Source organism: Myodes glareolus, chromosome 9, assembly GCF_982192425.1.
Source record: "Myodes glareolus chromosome 9, mMyoGla1.1, whole genome shotgun sequence".
In the NCBI taxonomy this organism is placed as follows: Eukaryota; Metazoa; Chordata; class Mammalia; order Rodentia; family Cricetidae; genus Myodes; species Myodes glareolus.
In genome coordinates this window covers 94,744,603-94,771,210 of record NC_142034.1, presented here as the reverse complement: position 1 = coordinate 94,771,210, position 26,608 = coordinate 94,744,603, and the positions used below count along the sequence as shown (strand labels likewise).

At 48.0% G+C, this 26,608-nt stretch overlaps 2 protein-coding genes across 4 annotated transcripts; one reads left to right on the top strand and one right to left on the bottom strand.

The window, feature by feature from the left end:
* Nucleotides 1-419: 419 nt before the first annotated feature.
* Nucleotides 420-26,083, top strand: Hagh (hydroxyacylglutathione hydrolase). Of its 3 annotated transcripts, none has more exons than XM_085694739.2 (9): nt 420-442; nt 14,091-14,266; nt 14,767-14,831; nt 16,914-17,031; nt 17,790-17,898; nt 21,191-21,294; nt 21,595-21,696; nt 24,572-24,651; nt 25,084-26,083. In XM_085694739.2, the coding sequence occupies exons 2-9, from the start codon at nt 14,159-14,161 to the stop codon at nt 25,181-25,183; spliced, it is 786 nt and encodes a 261-aa protein (XP_085550865.1). In that variant the 5' UTR covers nt 420-442; nt 14,091-14,158; the 3' UTR covers nt 25,184-26,083. The 3 variants fall into 3 exon arrangements, with proteins under 3 accessions (XP_085550865.1, XP_048292172.1, XP_048292171.1); XM_048436215.3 differs by lacking the exon at nt 420-442 and adding an exon at nt 1,603-1,750; XM_048436214.3 differs by lacking the exon at nt 420-442 and adding an exon at nt 11,798-11,951.
* Fahd1 (FAH domain containing oxaloacetate decarboxylase 1) lies at nt 10,306-11,622 on the bottom strand. Its single transcript, XM_048436219.3, has one exon. The coding sequence runs from the start codon at nt 11,392-11,394 to the stop codon at nt 10,729-10,731; it is 666 nt and encodes a 221-aa protein (XP_048292176.1). The 5' UTR covers nt 11,395-11,622; the 3' UTR covers nt 10,306-10,728.
* Nucleotides 26,084-26,608: the final 525 nt, after the last annotated feature.

Sequence of the window (26,608 nt, the reverse complement as noted above, 5' to 3'; positions counted from 1 at the left end):
TTTCAGTTATCTTCCTTGTAGTGTGGTGGCACATATTTGACAGGTCACAGTGAAAGGCTCTGATGTTGGACAGAAGGCAAGACTGCAAGCTGGCCCTGGCTTTGGTGACGACACTCTGAAACTACTTGGTGCATGTGAAGGCTTGCTGACGCAGGCTTGGCACCTATGAATCACTGGGGAGGAGACCGGCTTCAAGAGCTACAGGATTGATGTCTGAGTCCCAAGAACTTTGAAGAGGAAATTTTTCCAAGACACAAAGGTGGCAGCTGCTTTTCATCCTACTCTTCTCTGAAGCAGCACAGGGCCCAGTGCTCAGCCCCACACAGATCTGGACTACTTGTCTCAGGAACAGGCCCCTCTGTAAGACCCACCCTAGTTCGGCACTGACTGCAACTTCAAATCTGACCCATTGCCCTGCGCAGAGCTGGATGTAGACAGAAAAGTGAGTACACTGGACTCTCTTGTGAAGCTGTTGCTGGAAGGTACATGTGCCTTATTCAATGCAGTCTATGGTTTACTATATGCAGTCATGGTGGTTTGCCAGATGATCATGGTATGTCCTAATAAATGTGGTAGTGAAGGACTTGATCTACACAGCAAGATGAAATTGGTAAAGTGCTTTCTCCCATTCTCTTTGAGAGGGAAATGTGTATTGTGTAAGCTATGTGTCATCAGGGTGACAAGAAAGGAGGGAAGAAAAGTTGGAGCTGTCTGGCTGGGAGAAGAGAAGTGAGAGCTGTAGCAGGATTCACATCTGCTAGTGGCTGAGAGTGGGTATGTGCTTGTTAGCTATAATAAAGTTCCAAAAAAAATACACTTGAAGGAGGAGAGATTCGCTTTGGCTTGGGGCTGAATATCATGAGTGGTGGCATGTAGCAGAGCAAAGCCGCTCTCCTTGTAGAGACTGGGAAGCAGAGAGAGGACAAGGTTCCCAAGAACATAACATACCCCCAGGATCCCTTCCTTCTGCCAGGTCTCACCTCCTAGTTTCTCTCTCTCTCTCTCTCTCTCTCTCTCTCTCTCTCTCTCTCTCTCTCTCTCTCTCTCTCTCTCTCTCTCTCTCTCTCTCTCTCTCTCTCTTTTTCTCTCTCTTCTCTCTCTCCTTCAACGGGGTTTACTTATGGCAGGCTGGCCTTGAAGTTACAATCCTTTTGTGTCAGGCTCCTAAGTACTAAGATTATAGGTACTTACTGTATACTGAAGGTTCCTTGATGCTCCTGTCTCTGCCTCTAAGATGCTAGGATTAGAAAGGTGTATACCCATGCCTGGCTCAGTCCTCAGTTTCCCATGCCTCCCAACAGCCAAGCAATGGACTAATTCATTGAGGATGTCAGAGCTCTCGAGCCAGTCATTTCACAGACGTCCAATAGGGACAACCAAATTTGACCCAAACCATAATGGTGCCCCTCACTGGATTCCACTCTGGCATGTCAGAGGCTTCTGGGCCATGCAGGTCTGTAAGCACCAGCTTGGTTCCTGTGCCAAGGTCTTCAGCTATGCTGGCTGTCTCACTACTAGTTTCCAGCTAGTTTCCAGCCATACAATAGAGACGTTCTCCTGGGTGCCCTAGCAATGCTGTTCCCTGGCACAGCTGAGTAACAGTGTGGCCAGCAGAGGGCTCTAAATTCCGTGCTCACAACCAAGATGACCTTATCTCTCAGTCTTGGTTCTGAACTGTCACCGACGTGCAGGACTTTGCTGGTGGTACAGGAATCTGCCTGACCTATTGACAAGCCACACCAAATCAAAGGTAGGTGTCAAGTTTAACTTACACTTTTATGTGATTAAGGTTACAAAAGCAGTCAAAAAATGCTTTTTAACTAAGATCAAAAGCAAAATCAATATCTGAAATTTAATTTGTAGACTAGCAAAAATGCAGGCATGCAAAGAAGTAGAGGTACCCCACCTCAGTACCAAATACCACCACTTTTCTGTGCTCCATATCTGCTTCCCCAGGAACTGCTTTCTGCCAGATATAGGGCTCATGCTGGGCTATTAGAGAACTTTTCCTTTGTAGACTATGCTCTAGTGAGTTTATTGGTCTCATTCACAATACATGGCAGAAACACCATTTGTGTATGTGTGCATTCTTCATCCTGAGGAATCCTGGGCTATTTCACAACTATTTTTAATCAAGTTTTATATTTTTCACAGAAAATAATAGATACCAGAACAGGATAATTATAATCTCACATTTCTAGCTTGTGACTCATGCTTTTAAATGTACTTTTTAAAAATATTCTGATAAAACATATATAACATAAAATTAATAATCTTAACCATTTTTACTTATACGAATCAGTGGCATTAGTATGTTTATAATGTTGTGTACTCATTACCTTTCCAGACTGGTTTATTTCCTTCCATACTGCAACTTCACGCATTCTCCCCTCCCTACAGCTCAGGTAACCTCTGATTTACATCTCATCTTTGTGAATTAGGCTATTCTGAGCACCTCATCTGAATGGATTCCACAGTATTTGTCCTTGTGACTGGCTGCCTTTACTTAGTATAATGATCTTTAAGTTCACCCATTATGTAATATGTGTCATTCTTTCATATAGCTGAGAAATATTGCTTTAGCTGGGTATGCTATATTTTACTAATCTGTTCATTGGCAGGTGACATTTGAGATTTTTTAAACCTTTGGGCTATTAGGAACTTTGCTGCATTGAACATGCCTGTGTAGACATATAACGCTTTTTTGTATGTCTTTCATGCATGTCTGTCTTCTCTCCATCCATATTAAAGTATATCATTTATAAATTATATTATAGATATAAGCATATAATTTTTTGGAAATATGCCTGCCTCTTTCTTCCCAGTCCTGATATTTAAGGCATGTACTCCAAACCCATATTAGGAATCACCTTAAGTGTGTAATGGTATTTGATTATATTCACTGTCCTATACTCATATAATAAAATATAACCATTAAAAATATAAGGCTTGGTCCTCAGGTGGGACTCCTGGCAGACAGGGTGGGGGCTGTTTCTGACTCTGCTGCCTGCTCTTGGAACCCTTTCCTCTTCCTGGGTTACCTTGTCCATCCTTAATAGGAGAGGAGGTGCCTAGTCTTCCTCAACTTGATATGCCATGGCTGGGAGGGCTTCACTTTTCTGAAGGGAGGGGAGAGAGAGTGGATGGGGGAGGTGAGGAGCAGGGACTGGGAGGACAGGAGGAAAGGAAGGGAAACTGTGATTGGACTGGGAAAAATAATTAATTGATCAATTAATAAAAATTTAAATTTTAATCTTTATTTATTATTTACCTTCATGCATATGTGTGTACCACATGCCTAGTGCCTGCAGAGGGCAAAAGAGGGTATCAGAGCCCCTGGAACTGGACTCATAGACAGTTGTGGGCTGACATATAAGTTCTGGGAACCGAACTTGAGTCTTCTGCAATGAGCAGTCAGTGCTGCTAACCACTGAGTCATGTCTTCAACCCCATAAACTGCTATAATATTAATAGCTAGCTAATATTACTGAATCTTTTTCTTTCTTTAAGACAGCCCGGGCTACCCTAGAACTTGCTCTGTATACCTGGCCTCTAATACACAGAGAACCACCTGCCTCTGCCTCCCAGTGCTGGGATCAAAGGTGTGTGTCACACACTGCATGGCTCTGAATCTTTCTTGTATAACTTAGAAATGGCACTTTACTGGTATCATCTTATATGTGTCAGGGGAATTATTTCCCAGATGGGCTATAAAAGCTGAAACAGAGGTAGAAACAAAGGTAGCTGAGTGGGCAGACTCTGTGGCTGTGGGTTCAAGTTCCATCTGCTGCTCTCAGGCCGCCTGTTCAAAGTTTCTCCTTTTGTGATTCTTAGTTACAAATTCTCATGGCAATTGGGAAAACTCGGGTTAACTCTTGCAAAGCACTTAGTCTTATGTACTTATGAACAGCAAATGCCAATTATTGTTGAACCTTTATCACTTAGCAATATTTTGTTGTATGAACTGTTTTCTAGTATATTTTGACACTTATAATTACTTTTTAAAAATAGGTATAAAAATAGGTATATAATATTTTATTGAGCTGGGTGGTGGCACACGCCTTTAATCACAGCACTCAGGAGGCAGAGGTGGGTGGATCTCTGAGTTCCAGGCTAGATTGGTCTACAGAGCAAGTTCCTAAACAGGCAGGACTACAGGCAGAAACTCTATCTTGAAAACAAAACAACTGCACCCCTCCAAAAAATTGTTGAAAAGAAATTTTTTCATACACTACATTCTGTTTTTCCATCCTCCAATGCCTCCTAGACTCTCCCCGTCTCTCCATCCTTCTAACGCCCTTCCTTCTTTCTTTTTCTCTAGAGAACAAACAAGCAAACAAAAATGGCAAATGAACTAGAATAAAAAAAAAAGAAAAAGTACAGGAAACAAATAAACACACAGAGACACATATACACACAAAACCTCTAAAAACAAAATCAAGCCGGACAGTGGTGGCACACACCTTTAATCCCAGCACTCAGGAGGCAGGGGCAGGTGGATCTCTGTGAATTTGAGGTCAGCCTGATCTACAAGAGCTAGTTCCAGAACAGGCTCTAAAACTACAGCAAAACCCTGTCTCGAAAAACAAACAAACAAACAAACAAACAAAAAACAGAAACAGAAAATCAAAAGCCATACATATATAAGCAAAAGATGAGTAAGACAAAAAAATACCCAAACAATGCAATATGATACAGAAAGTATATAAAAAATACCATTGAGTTCATTTTGTGTTCTTTATCAACTGCTGGGCATGAGGCCTACCCTTAAGTGTGGTTAATATACTCAATGAGACTCCATTGGAGAAAATAATTTTTCCTTTACAAACAGATGTCAACTGGAGAGAGGTCCTTGGTTAGGCGTGTGCGCCTGTGTCCACTTCCCCTCTTAGTGCTGGGACACTGTCTGACCTGAACCTGGAAAGGCCTGTGCATTCTGATACACACTGAGGTCACATTTGCATCAGTCCTCACTGTTTCCTTGGTGTCATCCATTCCCTCTGACTTTTACCGTCTTTCCACCTCCTCTTCTGTATAGCTCCCCAAGGCCTGTAAGACACTTAAAATTAACTTTCCATTTCCCTTTAAACAGACAAAAGTTGGCTATGTGGTGGTGGTGGTGCACACTCTTAATCCCAGAACTTGGGAGGCTGAGACAGGTGGATCTCAGTGAGTTTGAGGCCAGCCTGGTCTACAAAGTTCTAGGACAGCAGGGTCTACACAGAGAAACCCGGTCTCGAAAAACAAAACAAAGCAAAAAACCAGACAAAAGTCTTAGTATATTTGCTTGGTGTTCATAGTGAAAGGAAATAGAAAGCCAACCTGATAGTGGAGTTACTACGATTACATTTGTAGAGATGCAGCAGGGAGGTATTTAAAGAGATGCAAATTATCACCTAGTCATGATACTTGGCCTTGGTTAGAGTTTGTAGGGTTGGGAGAGGCATTCTGTAACTTTCATGCTGTTACACTACTCAAACGTCTACTCACCCCATATAGAGAACCAATGACAGACCAAAATAGGAATACTACCAAAGTCCAACTTGATAAGTCAATGAGTTTTGTGTGGTTACTTATAAGAGTGTAGGTGTGAGAGTACTTACTGGAGCAGAAACGAGACAGTTGTGTCATTACAAAGCCCATTACAACATGGATAAAGTTGCATGAAAGCTGGAATCTCAGAGTTCACTGCAGAATTTGCAGATAGTTTGACAGGCAGATCAATCAGTCTGAGCCTCTTCCAGGCAGTTCAACCTTCCCTTTTCAGGATCTTCTCAGGCAGCACTGCCCCTCCAAAAGCTAAAAGATGCCTTCAAAGTTGGACCTACTGGAAGTAGGCAAGTTGGCTGATCTCTGTCTCTTCCAGGAAGTTCAGCTGTTTGAAACTCTAATGAGCAGCTCAGCATGTCTAAGAATATCTCATAACAGTCCTGACTGTTTACATAAGCTTGGGAAAGGAGGGTTCTAGACTTCTGGTCAGTTTCATGGACTTCCTGAAACTATTGAGATGTTTATTTACTGACACTTTAAGTAGCTTCTCTGAAGGACTGCATGTTTCACTTCACTTCAGAAGATCCTATCTTAAGGAGCTTCCATAAAATGGAAAGTTTTATCTTGGAGGAAATAGCTACATAACACTTGTCAAGTACAAATTTGTGTATCATGTTCCCTACACATTTTGACAAAATGCACCTAAATCTTTAAGTGTAAACCAGATAATCAGTTTCATAGCCTTTCCCCTAAAGAATAAGTACTCACTGTTGTGTTTGAAAACAGTTCTTAGCTGGGTGGTGGTGGCGCACGCCTTTAATCCCAGCATTTGGGAGGCAGAGGCAGGTGGATCTTTGTGAGTTTGAGGCCAGCCTGGTCTACAAGAGTGAGTTCCAGGACAAGCTCCAAAGCTACAGAGAAACCATGTCTTGAAAAAACCAAAAAAACCAAAAAAAGAAAGAAAGAAAGAAAGAAAGAAAGAAAGAAAGAAAGAAAGAAAGAAAGAAAGAAAGAAAGAAAGAAAATCTTGCCTTATTGTGTCTGTTTAAACATCAGAAACTAAACCTGTGGAGAATGTTGCCCCACACCTCACCCCATTAACTCCAAGTTTTCAGAGATCTCCCAGCTTCTGTGAGGAGCAGTGATGCCTGCTGAGGTTCTGAGGGAGGCAAAGTGCACCATGAGTACTTTACTGCTCTCTCCAACCGGAGTCATCTGCCCACTGAGTTTCATTGCCCTCTTCTCCACCTGCTTTGCATTTCCTTGTTCCTTCACTTATCTTCCTGAGAGCACCCCTTCAAAACGTTACCTGGACAACAATTCCCATCTTACGATCTGCCTCTGGGATATATGATCTAAGAAGATATACCAATTAAAAACAATTAGATGAGTGTTCACTAGCCTGAAAAGGTGTCCAAGTGAATGGATAATACTTTCCCCTCTAGTACTGGGGACAGAACCTAGAGTTTCACACATGCTAGCTGTAGGCAAGTATTTTATCATTGATTTTATATATACACCCTCTTCTTTTTTGTGACACAGGGTCTATGTAGTCTGGCCTTGAATTTGATATGTAGCGAAGGAAGAACTTGAATGTGGCTGGGTCCTAATGGCTCCCTCAGGGGAGAGGGTGAGAGGTGCTGGAGGTCAGGTGAAAGACAAACAGCAGACTCCTTTATTCAGCTATGGTGAGAGCTTTATATGCCCTCTTCCAGCACCCAGGCTGCGTTCCCATCAGTTGACAGTGCATAATCAGGACCTCTGACAGCGCCTGTTGATAGGCCCTCAGGCAGACTCCATGTTGGCTCTTCTGGTCTTGTAGGTCCTATCTTCCTATACTTGAATTCCTCCTGATCCTCCTGCCTCCATCTCCTGAGTGCTAGGCATGTGCTGTCAATATGATGCTAGGATTGAACCCTATCAAGGATGAATATGAGGCAAGCATCTCATCACTAAGTAAATTCTCAGCAGTCCTCTCCCCCACTTTCTACTCTTTTTCTTCTTTGTATTTGAGACTGAGCCTCACTAAATTACACAGGCTAACTGTATACTCTGTAGCTCAGACAGATCTTGAATTTGCTATCCTCCTGTCTTAGACTCATGAGTAGCTGGGCCTGGCCTAATATTCACTTTTTATAGATAACCAGTGGATTTTTATTTTATTTTTTAATTTTTATTTGTTTATTTATTTACCTACTTATTTTTGGTTTTTTGAAACAGGGTTTTTCTGTGTAACTCTAGAGCCTGTCCTGGTATCAGCTCTGTAGACCAAGCTGGCCTCGAGCTCACAGAGATCCACCTGTCTCTGCCTCTGGAGTGCTGGGATTAAAAGCACGCGCCACCACCAACCAGCTTAAATTTTTATTGTTTTTTGAGACAGCCTGGTCTACATAGGAATGTCCAGGCCTTGAACTCCCAGAGAGTCACCTACCTCTGCCTCTTTAATGTTGGAACTAAAGGCATGTACTCCAATACATTAAAAAAAATCACTGTAACAGAAGTCAAGACATATTCTGCATAGACTAATGAATTATGAAATTATTTTATGTGTGATTAGCAAATTTTTTTTGTTTTGTATTTTGAGACAGTCTATCTATTCTTGGCTGTCTTGAAACACACTATGTAGATCACACTGTCTCCCCAGTACTGTGATTAAAGGTATGCACCATGTCTGGTGAACAATGTTTTGTGTTGTTTTAAATTTGTATGTGTATGGGTGTTTGGGCTGCCTGTATGTGCATGCAGTGCTCACGGAGATCATAGGGTATCGATTCTCTTGGACTGGAGTTACAGACAGTTGTTAAGTAGTTCTTAACCTCTGAACTATCTCTCCATATCTGAAAGTTACAGTTGTTAAATCTACTGAAGGGTAATTTGACTTCATTGGATGAATCTTTCAACTTTTTCATAGATTGTATTTATTTAAAATAAGTTGAAAGAGTATTTATCTCCTGGGTGTGACGTTTACTGTGATTTTAGAAGCTCAGAATTGTGGGAATTGGGTTCAGTTTTTGATTCTTACTTCCAAGGACTTTGTGTGCTACAACTGTAATGCTGGTGTCAGATGTTTGTGACAAAGCTCATTCCATTGCTTAGTGGACATTGGCCTCATGGGCACTGTACTTTCTGGGCACTAGCTTGTACCTTCAGCTTGCTTAATTGCTCTGTCAACTTAGTAGATGTTTCTCAGTTGAACCTTGTACTTGTTAGCTAGATTAAAGTACAGCTTCAATATGGGCGGCATGCCCTTTGGGCTCACTGATTGACTTTGGGAACCCAGCCACACGAATCAGGAATTATCAATGTGCTGATTTCACCAGCACACCCCAATGTCTAAAACCAGAGGACTGACTGACCTACAGTCTTTCATAATCAATGAAAATCAAATTGCAGAACGGTGCTGACTGGTGTGGAAATCACAATAGCCAGTATAAAAACCATGTTGGAAAACCATGGTAGTGGCATATACCTGTTATTTCAGCAGCACTCAGGCCACTAGGGAAAGAGGCCCATGAGGTATAGGCAAGCCTGAGCTACATAATGAGACCCTGTCCAAAAATTCCACTTAAAATAATATCCATATTTAGATTTGGAAGAATTTATACTAAGTGTCTAACTTTGGCAGTCTCTGGGTAGATGCAATCTTAAGGGTTTTTTTTTCTTTTGTTCCTTTTTCTTATCTAAAATTCCTAATTTGCTGGGCGGTGGTGGCGCACGCCTTTAATCTCAGCACTCAGGAGGCAGAGACAGGCGGATCTTTGTGAGTTCGAGGCTAGCCTGGTCTACAAGAGCTAGTTCCAGGACAGGCTCCAAAAGCTACAGAGAAACCCTGTCTCGAAAAACCAAAACTAAAACAAAATAAAATTCCTAATTCATTTGTATTAAACATTGACAGCTAAGTAATTAAATAAACTACTAAAGATAAAATAATGGTTGGGGCTGGAGAGACGGCTCAGTGATTAAGAGCATTGCCTGCTCTTTCAAAGGTCCTGAGTTCAATTCCCAGCAACCACATGGTGGCTCACAACCATCTGTAATGAGGTCTGGTGCCTTCTTCTGGCCTGCAGGCATACACACACAGAGAGAATATTGTACACATAATAAGTAAATAAATAAATCTTTTTTTAAAAAAAGATAAAATAATGGAAAACTTAGGTCAGGTGGATCATGAGTTCAGGGTCATCCTGTTATAATAAGATTCTGTTTAAAAGTCATATTTATTAAACCAATATCATTATGGGACTTGATAATAAATCATAATTAAGCCTTGGGCTCACAGAATACCCATATGTATAAATTTTCTTATATATTTACTTATATGGCACTACCTATACTTTGGTTAAAACTTCAGACTTTGAGTTTGTGACAATTTCCTTACAAATTGGCCCTGTCATATTTGCTAGCCTCTAGGTCTAAATTGTCATCAGGATGATAGGGCTAACAAACCTCACAGCTTTGTTAAGAACACAACGCACAGGAACATGGAATGAACTATAGTTGGCATAATGCCTAGCAGTATTGATAAATTACTGAAAGGGGCCAGCAGACTCTGTACCGGCACAGCAGAAGCCTCCACTGGGCCCTGAAAGCTGTGCTGTACATCCTGAGGGATCTTCTATCAGGAAGTGGTGCAGGCAAGAGAAAATGCAGCATTTCCAGGCTGTCGGTTTCCTAGGGCCTCTTTTATTGATGTGGAGGGACTGGTTCACTTTGTTAGTAAGTTAAAGCACAGTGCTCAGGAGCCCAAGACCAAAGTCTGAAGCCCCAGAGGAAGAAGTACCCCTCCCCCACAGGGAAAGAAAGTACACTTTCAGGTCACGTAAGAAACGTGTTTATTTGGAAAACAATTTCAAAATTACCTCCCAAACTCAGAAGTCACAGTCCAATATATACATTCCAAGTAAACAAGGCAGAACTTTACCAATTGCTCGCTTAACAAAACTTTTATCTGATTTTGGGATGAAGAGCTTTCCCTAGTAAGAACCAACTGGAGTGTATAAACAGCTTTCCTAAAGGGTAACATCATTAATGGAATTATAGACGATTTACGTAAGTCTTAACACATCTCCTCTTGGGAAGCATTAAATATTCTTTAGTTTGGTTATTCTCTTTCTGCCCCAATTTTTAAAATCACGTTACTTATTTTTACGGACTCATTTTAAATTTTCATTAAGATTGACATTTAGTTACTTCACTTGCTTATGTCTCCTTTCTCCTTTGACACTCGTTAAGAACAACTCAGTATTCTGACTTTTTCACCTTGAACTTCATACTAACCACCCCATCTATTCCAGCCTCGATCTCATCATTTTCTTTAACTGGCCCAACCCCCTTTGGAGTCCCGGTCAATATAAGATCTCCTTCTTCCAAGGTTACTATCTTGGAAACGTAGCTAATGATGTAGGGGATGGAAAAGATCATAGACGATGTTTTGCCCTCCTGCCTGAGTTCACCGTTGACCTTGAGCCACAGTCTTAGGGCATGAGGGTCAGGGACCTTCTCCTTGGGCACGAAGGCGCTGACAGGGCAGGAGGCCGTGAAGCTCTTGGCCAGGGTCCAGGGAAGTCCCTTCTTCTTGCACTCTTCCTGCACATCTCTGGCAGTCATGTCCAGGCACAGGGCGTAGCCGGCCACGTAGTCCATGGCGGCAGCCTCGGGGACGGCTTGAGCACGCCTGCCTAAGAGCACTCCCAACTCCACCTCGTGGTGCAGGTTCTGGCAGTAGGCGGGCATTAACACCGGTGAGCCCTCGGGAGCGTACGCGGTGGACGGCTTCAAGAAAAGCACAGGCTCGCTTAGCACCGCGCTGCGCATCTCCTTGACGTGGTCTGCGTAGTTCCTCCCCACGCACACGATATTCTTGCCCCATTCCCAGAAGCGAGACAGAGGCTTGGAGGAAGCCATGGTAAAACCTTGTGTCACGTGACCGTTGGATCCCGGGACTACGGGGGCCTCGAGGCGACAGCTGCCTTAGGATGCTGTTCAGGCCGAAGCGGCCCGCCCTTCCTTGCGCAGCAGCTAGACGCTAAGGTCAGCGGCCCGGAAGAGACGAGGAGGCGTACGGTCAGCCTCCCTCCGCCGCCTCCACCTACGTCCAGACCAGGTCTCCGAGCCAAGGCTCCCAGGGCAGGGTAGGGAACATTTTGGGCAGGAGATGCTGATTGGCTGGGGGCGGCACCGCGGCGCGAGACAGACACTGGTTGGCCGTGCGCTCTATGGGCGGGCACTGTCGGGTGGAGGGCGTGGCGTTTCGGTAAAGAGCAGGAGCTGGTTGGTTGGGAGCAGTGCGAGGAGGACACTGATTGGCTGCTGTCGCCAACGCTAGTGTTGATGCCCACGACGTTGGTGTTGCGGCTCCGCGACCCGGCTGTGCACCCCGTGGGTCATGGTGCTGGGTCGCGGGCCGCGGTGCCTCCGGAGCTTGTCAGTGCTGGGAGCCGCCTGCGCGCGCCGCGGTCTGGGTAAGTGTGTCTGGGCGCTGACGCGGCGCGGTGCCGGCAGGCCGGACGTCGGTTGGGCGAGCCCTCGCTGCCTCCGGGCGCAGGTGCTGTGCGCTGCCGGACGGGCGAGAAGCGGGGCCGGGCGTCTTCAGCTTAGACCAGCGGCGCTGGCAGAGTCCGTGGCCGGGGACAGAGGGCGGGCACCTGCTCCCACCCGGCCGGAGTCGTACTCCAGTGCCGGGGTCGCAACCTCGGTTTCTAAGCCATCTGCTCTTCCTACTGGTGTCCAACTGGTGTGACAACAGTGGGTTGCCAGCGCTCCGGAGCTGGTCGGCCTCAGTTCAGCTCGCTGAGAACTTGGAAGCAATTGTGATTGAAAGTGCGTGGTCCATCTTTACTAAGTAAGAAGCCCTCTCGTTGAGAACCCCAGAAGTACAGGTCTCTCCAGGAATTCACTAAGGAATAGCCCTTAGTGTCGCTGCTGAAGAGCTAGGCGAGGGCAGTTACTGCTGGTCAGCGCCGCTTATGGGATCCGCAGCTCAGCATTTGGTGCCCTAGAAGTCCCGCCGGATGAGAAGATGGAACTCTCTCGAAGTCTTCAGTTTTTAAACAATGTTATGAGCAAAATAAAACGTGTCTGTGGATTTGGTCTTGAACACAGGCTGCAGGTCCCAACTCAAGCAAAATGTCTCTAGTTGCAAGCTAGAGAGCTGGAAGCATCTTCTGGGCAGTGTCAAGCTAGGTGTAGTTGGGAAAGAGGGTCCTGGAGGTGCCCTCAGTTGGTTGAATCCCTTCTTTAGGAGTTATCATGTCTTCTCTAGGTTACTTAACTTTTGAGACCTAGAGTGGGTTGAACACTAGTAATAATATGTTATTTAGCCATGGCAGTGTTCTGCCAGGAAATACATGAACGGGTCTCGTATTCACCTCTCTTCACCCTTCTGCCCTCCATGGGCTTGGGCACTGCCAGGGCTTAGGGAGTTCAAATATTACAGAAACCTGATACTACAGAAATATTTATTTTGCTGAACATGCCCAATTGTTGTGCCAAAAAGGAGAAATGGGGATCTGGGGCTTAACGCAGTGGGAGAGCACTTCCCTAGTACAGTAGTAGTCTTGGGGCCCTGAGGCACCATGGTTATTAGTTGATAGTACTAGCTATCACAGGGTCAAAGCTGTTGTTTTCTGGATTCCTGAGAGTCAGGATACCACTGTCTCTACCACCTTGTGTGGCTTTCTTGTCTTTAAAGCCAAGACAGAAAACCTTTTTGGAGGCCCCATGTTTTCAGGTTGAATGCGAGTTTTTCTGCTGAAAACTGTTTTGGCATCTGTATGGGTGGAGCAGCGTATACCTTTGTCCCCCAGTCCCTCGCTACCTCCTTGGTGCACCCAGGCCAGTCCTTGCTTGAATAATTGTTCTGTGTCGTTCATGCCTGAGTCTCAGACAGCCAGCGCCTTATTTTCAGTGTGTATTTTTCATTGTGCTGGCCATTTAGTATAAAGTGCTGTTTTCTCATCTGGGTAGAGGCCTGAGAAGGGTTGTCGGTTCAGAGGACTGAGCTCTTGTTAGTGCAGAGGCCATGACTGAAGGGCAAGCAGCCATGCTGTGGTGCCTTGTTCTGTCTGCCTCAGCTTTGAGTCACACCACAGGCAGCTGGGAAGGCCTGTAAGAACTCTTGAAAAGAAATGTCAAGATTCCAAGCCTAGCACAAGGTGTAGCTAACTTGCCTTGCATGTGAGCCCAGGGTTCTGTCTCTTCCACTGCAAAAGATAAATGAAACTGAAAGAGGCTGAGACAGAAGGATTGCTGAATTTAAGGCCAGCCTGGACTACTTAGTGAGTTTTGGGCTAGACAGGGATAGAGAGGGAGATCTATTTAAAAAAAAAAAAAAAGCAAACAACCAAACAAAACCCCCAAAACCTAAAAAGCACCTCTTCCCCCGCCCCCCGCCCCCCCCAAACCAAAACAATAATTCTGTGCCTGAGATGGGCTGGCTTACTTAGCCTCCACTTTCCTGAAGGATGTAATGAATAGGACATTTCCTCAGAGGAGCTTGGGAAAGTCAACTATCAGAGCACTGAGTGCAAGGGTATGGCTGCTCTGAAGTCTGGGTAAGGTTCCTTGCGGAACACTGAGGTTCCTCTGCTGTGTTTCTTCAGGTCAGGTCCTGCCGGGAGTCCTTCTGTATCACACAGATTTCAGGAAGAGTCTGACTGTGGAGCAAAACATGATGAAGGTTGAGCTACTGCCCGCCCTGACTGATAACTACATGTACCTGATCATTGATGAGGACACCAAGGAAGCTGCCATCGTGGACCCGGTGCAACCCCAGAAGGTAAGGTGTGTGTGGCTCTTCTTAGCTCCCTGTCCCATACACCCAGCACCCTGCCTTTGTCCACGGGGGTTACAGTCACAGGGTCTTTGCAGTTTTGTGGAAGCTAGGTGGAAATCAGTTCATTCAAAACAGTTATGTCTATCCACTGATAAGTGGGGCGGTGAGACAGGTAGGAGAGACCACAGGCCTCTGCGGCAAGCCTGACACATACTTTTAACCCTCCACGCCTAGACACGTGTGAACCCTGAGATCCTCCTCGTCTTCCATGCCTCTGCTCCAGTGCTGTGGATGACCGCAGTCAGAGCTGCCAGGGCTCAGAGTTATGGGTGGGACAGAGTGTTAAGTTGGTGAAGAGAAAGGAAAAAGAAAAGCTACTACCTGTTGTCTGGAGTGTGGTCAGTCGTTGTGGGAGGGAAGAGGGCTGGGCACCCACTCTGCAGGCAGGTAAACCAGGACCGGATGTGTGACTGAACCTTGATTCTGCCTCCCCATGCCTGTAGGTTATAGAAACCGTGAAAAAGCACCGTGTAAAGCTGACCACAGTGCTCACCACCCATCACCACTGGTAAGTGCTTAGGCTGTGGACGGTCCTGGGGTGGGGTCCACTATTCACCTGCGAAGTTGCTCTCCATAGAAGGGACGACCCTTGAGCAGGGAAGGAGTCTAATCACACACCAAGGCTCTGCCTTCTTCCTCGAGGGCCACTGACCTCTGGGTTCCACTAATGCAGTAATTCCCAGGTGAGGTATTTGTGGCGTGTGGAGGAACAGGATAGGGCCAGCACTCTCAGGCACAAGTGTCCACTGCTGTCCCTTTAAAGCTAGGCGTCTCTGGTCACAGAAGGACCCCCAGTGGCTGCCTTCACATATCTTAGGTTTATAAAACGTGCTGTTGGCATCCACCCATGTTAGAGAGAAAGAGGAGTAGGTAGACATCAGCCTTTTCCTAAACAAATAAAACCAACAAAATGGAAGGCGGAGTGGGTGGAGCTCTGAGTTTAGAGTTCCCCTGGTCTATAGTGACAGCCAGGCTCTGAGACCCTGATTTTTTTTTGGGGAAAAGTCTTATGTTTCTAGAAGTGTTGATTGACTTTTGTTGTATAGTTGGTTTTGGTGTTTTGAGATGGGATTCCACTCTGTGTGGCCCAGGCTGGCCTTGAACTTGGGGCTGTGGGATCGTGCTGCCCAAAGCCTCATTCCTGACTTTTATTATTCTTTTGCTTTTTGTTTTTGAGCCAGGGTCTCTAGCTGGCCTAGAATTTGCTTTTGGATCTTTTAAGGCTCTTCAAAAGTAGAAGACATGTTTGTTGGCTCCTAATCTTCTTTCCTAAATGACTCCGTGAAGAGAGCCAGAGCCTCTGTCTTTGACCCCGCCCTGGGTATGTCAGAGCTGGGAGCCCACGACTCTGACTCTGCCTCTGCCGATGGAAGGAAGCCTGGGGCTGTGCTTCTCAGTCGCTCTGTCTTTGTGGCTGCTTTGTGGCCCCTGACGTCCTGAGTGCGACTTCAGCACCTGGGACAGGGAGTTTAACCTTGGTCTTGGCCTGGGCTGCACTTATGGCTGCCCTACTTTGTGAGGCTCCTTCCCTGGGCTTCCAGCTGTGGACACTTCTACCTTTGGGGATCTGATGGCATATGCCTCACAGCCATCACAAACACTGTGCACACTTTGTGTTTTCTTTTCTGCCTTAGTAGCTACTACTTGAGATGCCTTTTTCCTGAAACTGTGGAGGAGTCTGGCTTTTTCTATCATCAGCTGACACTTATGCCTTCATCAAGCCTAAGGCTGAGCTGAGGGTTTGGCCTGTAGCTCACAGGCAGATCAAGCTGTGTTATTGCTTATTGGTAGTGACATTTTAAAAGGTAGGTGATGAGGTGATGGTGCCTACCTGGCCTGTGTATGATCCTTGTCTGGAGGCCATGGAGCAGAGAGCTGGGTCACTTATTCCTGTTTTCTTAGAGCCCTGCTGTTCCATGGATTGTTTGACTATGGAGTGAAGTCGCCAAGGGATTGACAGGGGAAGGTGTTTCCCATCCCCATCTGGGAGCTAAAGGTGACCCCAGTGTGGGGATTCTCCTACCTGTGCCTTTACCATGGCCTTGCCCTCTGCTGCTCTCGTTTTTAAAAGGTGAAAGGACTCCCTGGGGAACTGTGGGAGTCCCTGGTCCTAGGAGGTGCCAGCACCCTGGCTGTCCTGTGCTCTGCGTGCAGACCTCCCGCAGGTGGGCAGGATCTAGGTTCTCGAGTTCCCAGCATAGCCTTTGTCAGTGCATTAGGATTACCTGGGTGAACTTTCCAACCCACACTCCCACCTTAGTGCCCAATCCCTGAACTCAGGAGGTGCAGTCAGAGTGAGGCTTCTGGCTAGTGGGAACGCTCCAGGTAACTTCCTGTGCCCCGAGGTGTGGGAGCCATGCCTGGGACCCTAGGTCTATGTGACCTGCTTTCTCTGTTCAGGGGTGTGCTGGACACCCGAGACACTTGTTTTCAGTGTTGCCAAATGGCAGATAAAAAGTGGTTTCAGGCTGCCTGTTCCTACTGAAAAATGTACAGGCAAAGTGAAAACTCCATTTGGTCAGGGGTTAAAGGCAAGCAAGCAGCCCCTCCATCTCGTCAGGTCACCCCAGACCTCCTGTTTGACTTCTAGGGACCATGCTGGTGGGAATGAGAAGCTGGTGAAACTGGAGCCTGGGCTGAAGGTTTACGGAGGTGACGACCGCATTGGGGCCTTGACGCACAAAGTCACACACCTTACCACACTGCAGGTACACAGGAAGCCCTGCCAGGGTGCTGGGGCGCAGGCATCGTTTGGAAAGGGGGCTGATCAGGCAAGGGGCTCCCCAGACCTGTCTCAGCATTGCTTGAACAGTCCTCCCTTTAAGAGCATAGTGAAGTCGGGCTGTGGTGGTGCACACCTTAAGTCCCAGCACTCAGGAGGCAGAGGCAGGCAGATCTCTTAAGTTCAAGGCCAGCCTGGTCTACAAAGTGAGATACAGAACAGCCAGAGCATAGTGAGAAAATCAACTGCAAAATGTGCCTGGGGAAGCTGCACTGCTCAGGAAAGTGGGTCAGAATGTGACAACCTGAGCAGAAAGGCTGTGCAGATATGCTTGCTGACTCTCTGCGAGGTGTTTGCATAGCTGGGTCGGCTTGAGGGTTGAACACTTGAGGAGCTGGGGAGGTGGTCAGAACAGAAGTGTCTTTAATGGGAAAATGCCTGGTTTAAATTTGGCTCAGTTCTGGAGACAAAAACAAAATAAGCCTCTAGTGGTTTTGTCCTTGAACAAACACTTCTGGAGCATCTGCACCTGAGCCGCACCTTAGCCGGGATCCTCAGCCCCTCCGGCCCCTCCTGTCTGTGGGCTGTCCAAGCCCTGGGATGCTCTGCAGGTGTCTAGAATGCAGTGGACCCTGAAATAAGCATATTCAGGTGGTCAGGAACAGGAGGGTCATAGTGCTGCCACTTGTGACGTTTCAAAAAGACTGCTGGTGGTCAGAGCTCACCCCAGCACCTCTATTTCAGGTGGGGTCTCTCAGTGTCAAATGTCTGTCAACACCCTGCCATACTTCGGGACACATCTGTTACTTTGTGAGCAAGCCTGGTAGCTCAGAGCCTTCTGCTGTGTTCACAGGTGAGTTGGGGAGACCGGAGATCGGGGGTAGGGGCATCTATGTAAAGACTCTCTTTGATGTTGGCTATGTGAGGAAAAACTCCTGTGAGAGAAGCAAGGTGTTTCCGGCCGCACCTTCTAGCAGGGCCTGCACCTTTTCCAGCCCTACATCTCATATAAGGAAGCCACAGCCCAGGATGGAGCCTGGGATTTGTTCAAACTACTGAGTGCAGAGGTGCTCTGAGTTGAGGCTGGGCTGCTGCTGCATACCTGGCTGCTTTTGCATGCCTGGCTGCAGCATCAGGTGTTTGAGGTTCACCATCCTGCAACCTCAGCCCTTACCTCTAGTAGCCCACAAATGGAGGGGGGGACTGGCTGAGGAAGGACCCAGGGGATCCCAGTATCCTTCCTGCAGGTTTGCAGAGAGTCCTGTTATCTGAGCTAGGCCAGCACAAGGCAGTACCTCTGTCTGACCTGGGTGACATGCACCTAGTGACCCTGCAGAGCCAGAAGCCTGACTTGAAAGTGGGTGGTTCACATGCTGAGGCCGAGCCAGCCCCTAGGGCAATGTGTGCAGTTCACACTCAGTGCAAGTAGGTTTGTTCAAAAATCAGGAATTTTCTCCTTATGAATAAAATTGAAATGGTGCAGGTGATAATTGGGAGCCTGTGAAACAGAGCAGCCTGTGACGTACGCGCTCAAACGGCACAGGCTAGGGTGGGGCAGGGACCTGGCTCCTGCCTCTCAGAGGTGTGATGTGAGTGATGATGCCCTGCTGTCCTGTGACAACCACTGGGGCTGTGCAAGCCTGGGCTGGGGGACACACCAGCATGTTGTAATGAGTTCACAGCAGCACATTCAGATGGGAGGAACCCTGGAGAGACCCTGAGGGGAACTGGCTGGAGACTTGGATCTCTCTTCTGTAAATATGCAATTGCCCAGGAACCTGGGCTTTTTAAAACATGTCACAGAATGCCAGAGTTTTATCTTGATTTGTTTTCAGAGAGGTCTCTGTTGCCCAGGCTGGCCTGGAACTTGTGGCAGTCCTCCTGCCTCAGCCTCCCGAGTGTGTGGTTACAGTGTGAACCTGCACTCCTGATTTGAGTTCCTTGTCTTCCTCATGGCATTGCATGGTCTATGCACAGGCCTTGGGCCTTTTGTGTTGGGGCTCACCTCTGCCCCCTGAACTCCAGAGCTGAGAGCGGAGCTGTGGCATGGAAGGAACATGGCAGCTCTGCCGTGTCCGTGTTGTTGCTGGGATTGGTGGTTTGGTAAGGCTTTTCTGAACTGCAGTATGCTGTGGTGAGATGGTGATAACCATATGGTCTGCAGTTTATGACCGTCCAAGTTAACTGAGGTGTAGACATAGCTGGCCCTCCCCCGTTGGCATGGCTGTGTGCCCTGCAAAAGTCTGTGTCTGTGTCGGTGTCTGCAAGAGCAGATGGCATGTTATCGTGGACCCATAGTGGGGAAGCCACGTCGGGACATGCCAGCTTTGAGGTGAAAGAGGGGGTGTGGGTGAGAGAGGAGGTACACCTGTGCTGGTTAATTTTTTTGTCCACTCGACACAAATCAGTCTTCTGGGAAGAGAAAAAAGAAAAAAGCCTCAATTGAGAAAAATGCCGTCATCTGATTGGCAAGTCTATAGGACATTTTCTTGATTAGTAATTATGGGAACTGTGGGCAATGCTACCCCTGGGCAGGTGTGTCCTGGGTGCTTTAAGAAAGCAAGCTAAGTTGGGTGGTGGTGGTGGTGGTGGACGCCTTTAATCCCAGCACTCAGGAGGCAGGGGTAGGCAGATCTCTGTGAGTTCGAAGACAGCCTGGTCTCCAAAGTGAGTTCCAGTACAGCCAGGGCTGTTACACAGAGAAACCCTGTCTCAAAAATATATATATATATAGATAGATAGATAGACAGACAGACAGACAGACAGACAGATAAATGCTGAGTAAGCCAGTGAACAGCTCCTCCATATGTCTGCCTCAGTTCCAGCCTCCAGCTTCCTGCCCAACTTCCCTCCACAAATGTTATAAGATGAAGTAAGCGCTTTCCTCTCTAACTTGGTTTTTACAGCAACAGAAAAGCAGTCAGGACAACACTTCTGTCTTCTCAGTCTAGAGCTTTGCCAAGTAGGCTGCCTGGATTTTCACATAAGCTCTGGGCATCAGGCTCGGGTTCTGATGCTCGTAAGGCAAGCACTTGCCAACTAACCAGTCTCCTCAGCCCCGTCTGTTTTACAGTGCTGTGGACGGAAGCCAAGGCCTTGTGTGTGTTAGGCAGATGCTGTACCACTGAGCCCCAGCTGAGCCTGAGGCTGGATCTCTGAGGACTCTGTCCTGAGAGGTAGAAGGTTCTGTGTAGCATGGAGGGTGCAGCAGGATGGAGGCCCCACAATGCCCTGCACTTGCTCTGACTGTCCTGGGCAGCACATGGCATGAGGGGCGAGGTGTCTTCAGGTCACTTTATAACTGCACGGTGTTCTCTGGGGCATCACAGTGAGGGCCAGTGATGAACGTGTACTGTTTAGTAGTCAGCGCCACTCCAGCTGACCTGAGGGGACAGGCGTAGGGGAGGGAGGCGGGCATAGCTGAGAGGAGGGCGTGGTAGGAGGGTCAGGCGTCCTGTACAGCTGTAGTGTGGGATAAGGCCTGTTTAAACTGAGATAGGCAGGCTGGGCACCGGGAGACAACAGTGCAGAAGTGAGGACAGACTGCAGAAAGTGTGGAGGAGGGATGGGGTTAGGACTTCAGGTGTGGAGGCCAGGTTCCCTGAGAAGGGGCAGTCCAGGTATAAATGGCACCATGAGTACCCACTGACGTGGGCTGGCCACAGTGAAAGTCTAGGGTGTGTAGGGAACAGAAGCAGCCAGGTTGTCCTGTCCATGCCAGGGTGAGGCCAAGAGCAGTGCTAGTCTGGGGTCATGGAAGGGGCGCCTCAGGCATTCCAGCAGCAAAGGGTGTCAGAAACATGGATGCAGGAGAAAGGGGACATCCAGTGTTGGAGGACGAGACCCAGGAGGGCTGCTGAGAGCTGTGAAGCGGACTAGGTTTGTGATGATCTCAGCTAGGGTGGGACTGGGGCACAGAGAGTGGGTCAGGGTGCCTTGGGTTTCAAGCCCCAAACAGTGAGTTTTGGCTGCGGTTGAACCTGGAGGCTGGCAGAGTGGAGAACTGTGGGTGGCCTTGCACCATGTTGGGTGAAGATGCCTATTGGTTGCGGGTGGCTTTGAGTCATGTCCTGGTGCCTGTTGGTAAGTTTGGTGCAGGCAGCCAGGTGTGAGCTAGCCCTGAGGAGCGCCGCTGTGTTTTCTAGGTGACACGTTATTTGTTGCTGGCTGTGGGAAGTTCTATGAAGGAACTGCAGACGAGATGTACAAGGCTCTGCTGGAGGTCTTGGGCCGGCTCCCGCCAGACACGGTAGGTGGTGCTTCTTTTCCCTAAGGCCCCACATGCTCAGGAGGCAGATCTGTTGTAGGCCCAGGAACCTGTCCCTGCTTTCACAGCTGGCCTCACCTCTGAGCTGAGGAGAGAAGAGGGCAAAGCCGTCACCTAAACAGTTCTTATTTGTACTTAACCTATGTGTGGCCCTATAGTATCTCTAGTTGCACACATTAAATGGGGTGCTACATCCGACTGAGACATAATGCGGCCCTGAACCCTCAGGGTTTCCAAGGGTGGATTAATCAGTCAAAGCCCATGTGTTGGCTCTTTCTTCAGAAAGTCTACTGTGGCCATGAATATACCATAAACAACCTGAAGTTTGCACGCCATGTGGAACCCAACAATACTGCCATTCAGGAGAAACTGGCCTGGGCCAAGGTGAGTGGGTCAATTTTGGAGTATGCCCTAGGGGTGCATCATGGTGCAGTGACTTTCCAAGGGCCTGGGTGCAGACACAGCACTATCTGCAGAGTAGGTGGAAGCTGGGTGTCACAGCTCAGTGCTGGTCACTGCAGTAGAGTCCATCTGACTGGAGGACCCAGTACAGTCTGTGGATACTTACTACATCTTAGCATAAGAGACTCGACTCACCGGGCAGTGGTGGCGCACGCCTTTAATTCCAACATTCGGAAGGCAGAGGCAGGCGGATCTCTGTGAGTTCGAGGCCAGCCTGGTCTATAAGAGCTAGTTCCAGGATAGGCTCCAAAGCTACAGAGAAACCCTGTCTCAAGAGAGAGAGAGAGAAGAGAGAGAGAGAGAGAGAGAGAGAGAGAGAGAGAGAGAGAGGGACAGACAGACAGACAGACAGACAGACAGAGACAGACAGACTGACTGACTGAGGCTCCAGGGTCCAGCCTTATTCCCCACATACTAAGCAGTAAGTTGGATCCTCTGTGAGGAACCCGCTTCTGCTGTCACCCAGACAGTGGGGATCTCATCTGAAGGGGTTTATCTCCACAATGGCACCAGTGAGCTACCACAGCCTAGCCCCAGGCAGTGGCCCGAGGGCTTTGTCCGAAACCAGGGCCCTGCCTCCCTGTCACTCACTGTAAATGTCATCAGAACTGTGTGGACCTGGGAGCTTCGTGTGCAGCTCCTTCCTGCGGTCTAGGAAGCGGTGCTTCATTGTATAAGTCCGTTGTATTGTTTACAATGTCCCTTCCAGATCAGCAAGGGGTTTACAAAGTAATATCAGAAAATTCAGCTTGCCTGTAATCCAGCACTCGGGATGGAGGCAGGAGAATTACAAGTGTGAGGCCAGATTAAGGCTACATATATTCTGAGCACCATGCCAGCCAGGACTACATAGTAAGACCCTGTCTCAAAAACAAACAAAACCAAAAAAATTCAACCTGGAATGGTGGCATGTACTTACTTGGGAGTACTTGGGAGTCTAAGTGAGGCAAATGAGTCAGGAGTTCAAGGCCAGTCTCAGCCACAGTGTGTGTTCTTAGCGAGTCTAGGCTCCATGGGACGACCACCACAACACAGAACCCAGTGCCGAGTCAGGTGTGGTGGCACATGTCTAATCCCACTTAAGAGACTGAAGTGCCGCATGTTCAAGGCCTCCTGGGCAGCATATCAAAACCATCACCTCAGAAATTTTTTCAAGCCCCTGTTGTAGCCATACCTGATTCTCTGAGTGTGCATTTAATACTCACCTAGAGATCATACTTCCATACCATATGTATGCATACTGTCCATACCATAGTACCACTCTGCAACTTACTTTGTTTCCTTGTTTCCTCCGGGGATCAAACCCAAAGCCTCACAATGCCAGACAAACCGAACTTTAAGGGTAATTTACATGCATGAGAATGTCTTGAATGAAGTCTGTAGTTAGATGAACTTGACAGTGCACATCCACATAACCCCGACCCTACTCGAGCTAGAGATCTCGGCTGCTCTTCTCTGCAAGGCACTTTTTTTAGAAAGTTGATTTTGATTTTGTGTATGAGTGTTTTACCTGCCAGGACCTATATGCATCACATGCATGCCTTTTGCCCGTGGAGGCCAGAAGAGGGCATCAGAACCCTTGGAAGTGGAGGTACAGGTGGTTCTAAGTTCCCTGTGGGTGCTGGGAACTGAACCTAGATCTTTTGCAAGAGCAGCAGCTGCGGAGCCATGTCTCCAGCTCCCCTCCCCCGAGGCACTTTGACCCTTTCAGCGCCTTGCCGTTGGCAGCTGTCCTGTTCTCTAGCACTGTGGATGACCTTATCTGAGGCTTGTATAACAGAATCATATGACCTTCCTCAGTCCTCCCCTGCTCTTGCTCAGCCTCATTTTGAGGCCCATTCCTGCCAGTTTTGTCTCTGAGTACATCCTGTATTGCGTGGCTCTCTACGGGAGCTGTGGGTGAGCCCTCGGTGTGCTTTCCTGTTCTCCAGGCTGTGAGTGCTTGCGGCCGGCGTTCTCTTCCTGCTTTTTTTTCTTTTCTGCTCTTGGCTATATGGTTAATAGTGGAATTGCTGGATTGTATAGCCAAATGCATTAACTCTTAAACGGGTTTTCAAAATTTGAAAATTGGGTCCTGTTGTTTTATGTTCTCCTCTTAACCCCCGTAGTTCCTGACACTTTGCATGCTCACCAACCATCAGTGCTACTGGTCTCTTTTCTAACCCTTGGCTGTGTGTCCTGGTGATGGAGGGGCCATGTAGGTGTCTGTAGTTGCTGTCCCAGCTCTGTCCCTGAGGCCTCCATGTTAGCCAGGCAAGAGTTGGGCAAGAGCTGCATAGAGACCCCTTAGCTTATAAACTCCGCTTCTGCTCAGATGCATTAGCTCTGTCTCTATGGTGCTCAGGAGCAAGGCTATTCATGCAACGTAGTGGCCAGTGCCGTCCAGTACTCTACTGCTTGGCCACTCTCCAGGCACTTTGTGGGAGCTCCCGACAGGAGAGTAAGCCCCCCACACCCTGTGCTGGGAGCCCAAGCCACTCACTGCTCCTCATTCTAGTTTTCTTGTGGGGAGGGGTGTGTTCTGATTGTATGAAACATAAAGCTCCCATAATGAAGACAGAACGTCCTCCCTTCAGAGACAGCACAGGCAGAAGTGACATACTTGTTGCAGCGGCCTCCTCTCGGGGACACAGTGGGAGACGACTCTAGTCCCTGCTGTGAGCCCGGCCTCCCTCCACAACCAGACGCCCACCCATCCACTGACTGCTCTCTGCTCTGCCTCCCGGGATGACTTGTGTTGAAAGCTCACTAAGATATTTGAAAGTAAGTCCCTATGTGACAGTGTCATCTTTTATAGGAGAAATATGCCATCGGGGAGCCTACGGTGCCGTCCACTCTGGCAGAGGAGTTCACCTATAACCCCTTCATGAGAGTGAAGTAAGATGGTGGTGGATCCTCTCTTGGCCTTCCCTTCCTGGGGTAACGCAGACTTTATAATTGTGTCCAAGTTCACCCCCATCAAAGAGATGGACCAGGGCTAACCCGTCCTGAGGTGAATGAGCCTGACCCTCCTACCCTATTTATTTAAAGCATACCCAAGAGGGCAAGTTTTGTCCCGTAAAGGTGAGGATATGCTTTTCTTGACATCTTGGCAAGGATGTGGGGGACCCTTGACCTATGGGGAGAGCCTTTGGAGAGCTTCTTTAAGGATCCTTGAAGCTCTGGGACTCTGGACTGGGTGAGCAGCATGGAGTTGGTGGCCTCCCATTTGCATATTGCTGGAAGGACCTGTTTGGCTTAGCCCTAGCTGTTCTTCTGCATGAGGGTGTCTAGGTTCTGCCTACATCCTGCTATCTCTTGCCTACGCAGGGAGAAGACTGTGCAACAGCATGCTGGGGAGACCGACCCTGTGACCACCATGAGGGCTATCCGCAGGGAGAAGGACCAGTTCAAGGTGCCACGGGACTGAGGCACACAGGAGCAGGACTTTTAAGTGACTGTCCTGCTGCTCTTGCAGGATCTAGTCTGCTTTTATTTTAAGTTAATCCAGAGCCCTTAGCTTGTGTTATCAAATGTTCTAATGCATATTTAATAAGAGAAAAAGGTTAAAAGTATTTATTCCCATACCCCTGCTTATGGACTCGACATTATCTCTGGCTCTAGATGTATAGAGTCCAGGGTCCTGTCATCTGACATGCAGTTTGCATCTAGTCTCTCAGAGTGGTGCTGGCTCTGGGAGAGGCTGAGTCAGGCTTCCCACCTTGGCTTCCTGGCTCTTCAGGGAGAAGGATGGCTGGCACTCTCCTTGACTTTCCCTCCCGCTTCTGCCAGTCTCTGTGGTTCATCCAGACCCAGCCTCTGGGTACTCAGGTCTGAGTGGGTCAAATAGAGATAGCAGACACAGATGCCCGGTGACACCAAGGGCCGAGATCGGGGTGCCTGGTCTGACCCCTCCCCCCAGGGGACAGTTTGCCCTGCCAGTGTGGATCATTGCTTTGATCTGTGCTAAAGTCAGCACCCCTCAACCTGTTGGAGCTGTGTATCCTGTCCTGCTGTCTGCATTGCTGGTCTGTAGTTCCTGCTTCCCTTGGGTCTGCTGGGGCTCATGTCCTTGCAGCTGCCTGCTGTGGGTCAGGGTGCAGGTGTTCTAAACTGCATTACTGGCACACAGCTCCTCTTTAGAGATGGCGTAGGGTCCTGCCCCTGATTTCTCCCTCAGAGGTGGCATGGAATGGAACTTGCAGATTGTCCCCATGAGTTGTGCATGTGATAAGTGTTAAAACCATGTGTGCTCGGCCAGTCCTGCCATAGCTCTGATAGACACCGTGCTTCCCACCAGCCTCCAAATAAATGCAGTATCCCTCTGTGAGCCTCAGTGTGCAGAGATCTCAGAGCCCAGATGCCTGCTGCAGAACGTGTGTGTGCCATGCTGCCGTTCTCCCGTGCGTAGCGTGTCTAAACACTCTGCACCACCCAGCACCATGTAACCAGTCCAGGGGATATTTGGCATGCCCCCTCTGGAACATCAAGTCCTAAATAAGACAGTTTGCATGTCCAGATACTGCCCCTCTCTGCCCACCCCAGCCACTCACTTTGGTGACCTAGGCACCTGACCTGAGGGGAACAGAACTGAGCTCTTAGCAGGTAGCAGACAAGCCTTACTGTCCAGGGACGGGGAGAATGTGATAGAGCATCAGGGGGAAAGTGCTTCAGAGGAGCAGGAAACACACACAGTGTGCTCGTTACAACCTTTCCAGATGTGCTGGCCAGGGGAGGCCTTGCATCTTACATTTGTGTAAAAGGGTAGGAAAGGGGCTCAGGGAGGTGAAAGCTTAGGGTGAGAGGAGTAGAATGCATATTATCTGGGCGGTGAGGGTGGTGGTCCTGAGTTCCC

Bases quoted from the DNA above. Each gene is read 5' to 3' on its own strand.
- Hagh (XM_048436214.3), top strand. From the start codon at position 11,876: ATGGTGCTGGGTCGCGGGCCGCGGTGCCTCCGGAGCTTGTCAGTGCTG. The intron at 14,267-14,766 runs GTAAGGTGTGTG...CCATGCCTGTAG, and splicing joins ACCCGGTGCAACCCCAGAAG to GTTATAGAAACCGTGAAAAA. The intron at 14,832-16,913 runs GTAAGTGCTTAG...TTTGACTTCTAG, and splicing joins CTCACCACCCATCACCACTG to GGACCATGCTGGTGGGAATG.
- Fahd1 (XM_048436219.3), bottom strand. From the start codon at position 11,394: ATGGCTTCCTCCAAGCCTCTGTCTCGCTTCTGGGAATGGGGCAAGAAT.